General features: G+C 48.6%; 1 protein-coding gene across 1 annotated transcript; it reads left to right on the top strand.

The window, feature by feature from the left end:
- Positions 1-1,331: 1,331 nt before the first annotated feature.
- EYB26_005055 (uncharacterized protein) lies at positions 1,332-2,771 on the top strand (the record flags this gene model as incomplete). The annotated part of the gene is made up of 2 exons (XM_054264345.1): positions 1,332-1,624; positions 1,694-2,771. The coding sequence occupies 2 exons, from the start codon at positions 1,332-1,334 to the stop codon at positions 2,769-2,771; spliced, it is 1,371 nt and encodes a 456-aa protein (XP_054120320.1).
- Between the last annotated feature and the right edge of the window lie 3,229 nt (positions 2,772-6,000).

Raw genomic sequence — 6,000 nt, 5'->3', positions numbered from 1 at the left:
ATAATCACGTTATACTACGTAGTACGGGTGCGGGCTTATACCCCGCCTTGTAACTTGAGGTTGGATACCTGATTGTATGCAAGTAGGATACATTCACCGCAAAACGTAGCATACAATCAATGTTTTACGCCCGATCCGCGTGGAACTTTCACCAACTATTATCTACCCATTTATCTCCACACGCTGAAGTTTTCACCATGATCGACCATGTTGATATCCTGTGGAAGTGTAATGACTGATTCCATCGCCAGATCCCTACGGCTAATCAACGGGCTTACATAATTATGGCCTACGATCTAAGGCACGCACGGGATATGTCAAGTGCCGGCCTTAGACTTATGTACTTATGGCGGCAAGCGCGCACTCCGGAAAACTAGAGTTTTCATTTTTACAGCCCCGTTCCGATAAGGCACCTGACCGGTGCCTGTCTTCATGTATATAGAGCGAAGCTCTAACGAAGACTTTGAAAGGGCAAGCGATTATTCTCGTACAATCCTACATTTCTTGCTGAGAGACTACTTAGCAGATCCGGTCATACAATCTCCATAGTAATCGCTAGGTACTTCAAGCTTCCCGTAACCTAAACCCACATTCGGACCATCGCTCCCCCTGCCAGACCCCGTCTAGGACCGGACCTCTTTACAGGAAGCATAGCAAAGTCAATGAGTTTTCTGGTAAGATAGTTTTGTTGGGGTGCATCGGAAGCTAAGGCTGTGGTCTGTGCGTAGCTAGATAGAGACAGTGTTTGTTTAGTTATACATTCCATAGACTATTCAACGGATTTCCATTCACTTCCACCATTTGACTCCATCGTTCCAGTTTAGGTATTATATATCACCTACAACGATAGCATAATGAACACCATTCCATCCCAGAATAACATATTTTACACGACTGGTGGATTTCCCCGTTGTGGTATGCCGTGAATGCCAGTATGGTGTCTGGCGAAGTCAGATTGAAGCGCCATTTGCAGCGTGCCCATAGTTACATATCACCTGCCGTCAAAAACAACTCTCTCCGCGTGAATCGAATTTTTGAAATTGCGCGCCCAGTTCCGGTCGGAATCGACCGTAAATTTCGCAGTTTATTCCTGGAGTCAAGAGCTATCGTTCGATCCTAGTCTTACTAGGTAAGACCGTAGCGATGGCCCAGGGTGCTGTGGTGAGTCCCTTGACGGGCGAAAATCTCGTTCCGCAAGGCGTTCGGCGCCACGCGACCGAGCCACCACAACAAAATCAACAGCTCGAGCCAGTCACTGGGTCGAAGCAACAGCAGCCCATAGAGCAATCAAAAGAACGATCCGCACGACTCTAAAAAGCGGATTCACACGGATGGAGCAACTGGCAGAAACAGCAGATCTTCTGCTGCAGCACATCAACAGCAACCCGGACGACCAGCTCAACGAGATCTTCCTCCGAGCATTCGTCCAACAGGTAAAACTGTACGCATCCTCGCAAGGCGAGCGCACGGACACGATTGCGGAGTTCAAGGGGCTACTTGAGCAGGTCCTGCAAGACACCCCCGTGATCCGTACAAGAACAGAGCAGACAGCAAAATCAAGCATATCAACGTGGCTATCTAGCGACTCTGCTATCCTCTGGAAGACCGCCCAAGCAAACGCATGGTAGACCAGCGTCCGCAGCGCAGCTTCACCGCTGTCTCAAAGCGCCGGATCGTCCACCCCTGGTGTCAGCCGTGCAGAGCTGGGCATGGATTGCGAGATGGTCGTCAAGATCCGTGACGATTCCGAGCGCTCGGCCGTAAAGAAGCTGCAACCTGCAGATCTCGTGAAACGTGCTGAACGAGCCAGGGCTCACGCAGCGAAGAGCACTCCAAGCCTGCCTCTAGCCGGTCACGCCTTCATCGCCGCACGACAGCTCCCGTCCGGCGATATCAGCCTCCGGGCCAACCACGCGGCGGGAGCGGAGGTCCTCCGCCAGCACGGCAAGAATTGGGTTCACGTGTTCGGGAAGTCAGCCTACGTACGTGTCCCAACGTGGGGAATCGTCATCGACGGCATGCCGGTCCAACTCGTTGATATAAGCAAGGAGTTCAAGCAGCAATTGGTTGCGGAGAACCACTACAACTGGGGGCAGGGACAATTCGACGTGGAAATCGCGCATGTCGGATGGCTGGCGACGCCGCGGAGCTATCTCGGGTCACTCGTGGTCGAGTTCACAAACCCAGTGGTTGCGAATAATGCGATTCGTGAAGGGACGGTCTGGCATTCCCATTCTCTCACCAATAGGTCCTACTGTAAGGAGGGACGGTGTAAGATGTGCAAGAAGTGTCAGAAGTACCGGCACGTCCAAGCCCAGTGTCCGAATCGTAAGTATATTTGTGGACTCTGCGCGGAGGAGCATCCGACCTGGGAATGCCCTCACAAGCAGAGTAGGGACTACACGCCGAAGTGTGCCAATTGCAAGGGTCCTCACAAGGCCGCAAGCGACAGCTGCCTCATCCGCAAGGACGAGATCGCACGCACACGGCAGGCCATTCTGATGAGTGGATCAGAGCATCGTGTTCCGCAGTATCTACAAGCAAAAATAATACAACAAAATATAGATCCGACACCAGGAGAAGCAGCCCAGATTCAGGCCACTAAGAAGGTGGTTAAGAAAACAGCAACAACAGGCACAAAGCATGCTAAGAAAACTCAACCAGCAGCAGCACCAGCCCCGGCTCCAGCTCTAGCTCTAGCTTCAGGACTAGCTCCAGCACTAGCTCCAGCACTAGCCCTAGCTCAGCTTCAGCTCAAATCCTGGCTCTAATCCCAGGAGCACCACTACGAACGGCTACCCGTGCGAAGGAGCCCACGAAGGCGATCCCAATGAAGCCTATTGACACCATTAAGAAACGTCCCCGAGGACGTCCTCCAAAGTCCAAATCGTCCAACGACGAGCAGGAGCCGGAGCCTCACTACTATATCGGCACAGCGCTGACAGCAAGCAAGCCGAATCTACCAACAACAATCGATCCAGTATTACTTGATAACTCTAGATATATATCATCTACAGCACCAGCACCAGTATTATGTGCACTACTAAAGGCTACACGCTCACGAGGCCCATGTGACAGCCGTACGGTAAGCTATCACCAAGGCGCCGTGGCGGAGACTCTTGGCAGAGCTGGTAGGACTGAGGAGGGTATTCCCGTCGATAGGGCTTCGAACCCTGACAGTGCCATATTGGGATTGCTCCTTGAGCGGTGCCTAGTTGGGAAAGGCCCTCACACAAGGGAAGGCATAAATATCCTTTGCTAGGCGGATAGCTTCTTTTTCTTCTTTCCTTTTCTTCTCCATGTTTGATATTGCCTGTAGACTCGGTGCACCTAGATAGCTCAATCCATGGTTTTGACCACTGTCACATCGGCTAGTAGATAATATTAGGGGTGGGCTATTAACAATATAACAGGGAGGGCTAGCATATGATTGCATGCTATGGTGCCTTCTTAGGATATATATAAGACTTTATTTATTCCTATTCTACCTTACTCCTAAAAGCTTCACAAGCAACTACACCGCTTTATAAATAATAATACACTCATTAATCGACATGAAGTTCTTATCCTCTCTTATCTTCGGACTTTCTGCCCAGGCTCTTGCGAGATCTTACGTCGATCACCACGTTACTGTCACGGACCTGGATCCACCTTAGTTAAACAGCGTTGTGTCGAGGTACGCTAGGTTTGGTTTGAACCACACAAAGGTTCCTTGAGAATCGTCGATAAAGTAGCTTTAGCAAACGAAGTAACAATAGTCGAACTGGTGATGGGAAGTCTTATTATTATTATTATTAATCAAGTTTAAAGTCTATATAGAGCACTACAGGCTATGACAGACTCGGTTGTAGCCTTGGCTAGGTCCCGGGGCCCTTAGGGCCTCGGGGTCTCAGCCCCTAACAGTCTCGGGCATTACATAAATCCAGGCGCTCATCTCGCCCCTATACGGCGTATTCGCCAAGGGCCTTCGGGCATGCTTATAGGCCACATGCCTATAAGGAGCCCTCATAGTCTCAAGCATAAGGGCACTTCTAGCGGCCATTAGGCCGAGCTAGGGTGCCCGTGATGGGAAGTCTTAAACGTAACTAAGATAGAAGAGATCCCCCGTACAGCCTGGTGCCCGTACGAGTATGAATGCCTTGCTGACTCTCACTGTTGTATTCGAGTGACTTATGTCAAAGAACTATGAAGAGTTAAATACATGATGGTAAAAGAGCGTCCTTATATATCCAACCCCTCACGTTCTGTATACTGTATATCGTATACTTCAAAAGTAGCAAGTATAAAGTATACGGTATCCTTCCAATAGTATTGCGTTGTTTCGTATACTCCTTATCAATATGAATAATGGTATATTATTCATATCTCCACGTGACCTTGGTGCGTGTTCCATACCGTCGTATCCTGTCGTACCCTATTGCCAGTGACTGACTGGTCCTCAGTTAATCCGGTACAAGCTCATACCAAAGTGGGCCTTCCCTTTCCTGTCCTAGTATCCTCTAGCGTCATGCAGTTTGATTCGTAAGTTACCAAGGACCAGCGTGATCTTCCTTCTGCTTATGAGGTCGCCATAGACAATATTAACCGCAATCTGTCAAAGTTCCATCGTGAAATTCAAAGTTACGAGAAGGCCCCAGCCCGATTCCTTCTCGCTGACTCTAATGATATTATCCGAGCCACTAGTTACAGAGGGGATTCAGACAATCAAACTTCAGCATTCCCTTAGCGACCCTGAGGCCAAGGAGCTTCTTGATCATATAAAGTTTATTAATTTCAAGGCTTATATTCTGGAGATTGTCGAAAATAGTATCCGTAAGAAGGCAGTTTTTATTACTTGGGGTTATAGTTCTGATAGTCGACAGAGTCTTCAGCTACTGAAGAACGCTCTGGAACAACTCCTTGATGCGATCAAGCAGAAGATTACTCCCAAAAGCATCCGGCTTTTTGAAACTTTCTTTAATCCGCTAATCGAGGAGATCCTGAAAGGTATTCATGACTTGACTCCTACCGGCAAGGGTAGTCTTGTTCCTTGTACAATACTTACTTGGTAACCTTGCCCCCCGACGGTGCTATAGCGACCAGTACAAGTTTGATATAGGGATTTCGGTATTGCAGTTATCTTTTCGGCGCTGATTGATGACAGTATATAATATTTATATAGTCGATTTTTTCTATCAAAACTATAGGTATTTAGGTATCATCTTAGTATTAAAGCTGAAGTGAGATTAGGGTTATTTGTGACGGCCGTACGTGAAGTTATTCGGAAGCAAGTGCGGTTTGACGTTCGCGCGGTTGCGGAGACGGAGAAACGTAGTCCCGACCACGTGGATCCAGAGCACGCGGGTAGGGCTGCGGGAAGAGGGTTATTACTGTCACGTGAGCACGCCACGGATATAGCGACTGGGGAATAGCCTCATGTTCCTGTTTCTTTCTTTCCTTCCCTATGCTTAGTTTTCTCGATTCTAGCTGCCAATATGATTATTGTTTGAGCCTTCACATATTCCCCATATTCCGGGCTCTATATGAAGTACCCTAAGTACTCCGCAAAACCCACTCAATTCTCTATTTGTATATTAAACCATCAATATCGCTCGTTATGAATAAACCGCATCTTATTGGACTTTTGTAACGTGTCTCTCCTGCTGTGAAGCTGTGACTAAGCCGGGTGTATTATGATTGGGCGGGCTGGTCGTAAGTAAAGACCCCGTCTCGTGCTAGTGGCTGACAGCGGTCAGGTGTTACGGGCTAGTCCCGCCTAATGCGCACTATAAGGGCATATTAAAATAGAAAACATAACATGAAGAAAAGAAGGAAAGAAATCAACAAGATTCTCAGCTCGTACATGCAGTTCATATAGGGATAAGGAGCTCGCTGGTTCGGTCAATTCCTCCGTACGTTCAGCACCGTCTCGGTGCTTGTGAGGGAACTTCGTGTGCCATTCCCGTATGTTCGGGGCTTGCTCGGTAACGTTGGTACGGCCCTGGGAATAGTATCCCGGAT

Source organism: Talaromyces marneffei, chromosome 3 (assembly GCF_009556855.1).
Source record: "Talaromyces marneffei chromosome 3, complete sequence".
Taxonomy (NCBI): Eukaryota; Fungi; Ascomycota; class Eurotiomycetes; order Eurotiales; family Trichocomaceae; genus Talaromyces; species Talaromyces marneffei.
Note: the sequence above shows the minus strand (reverse complement) of the source record. Positions and strands in the feature narration are given on the sequence as shown.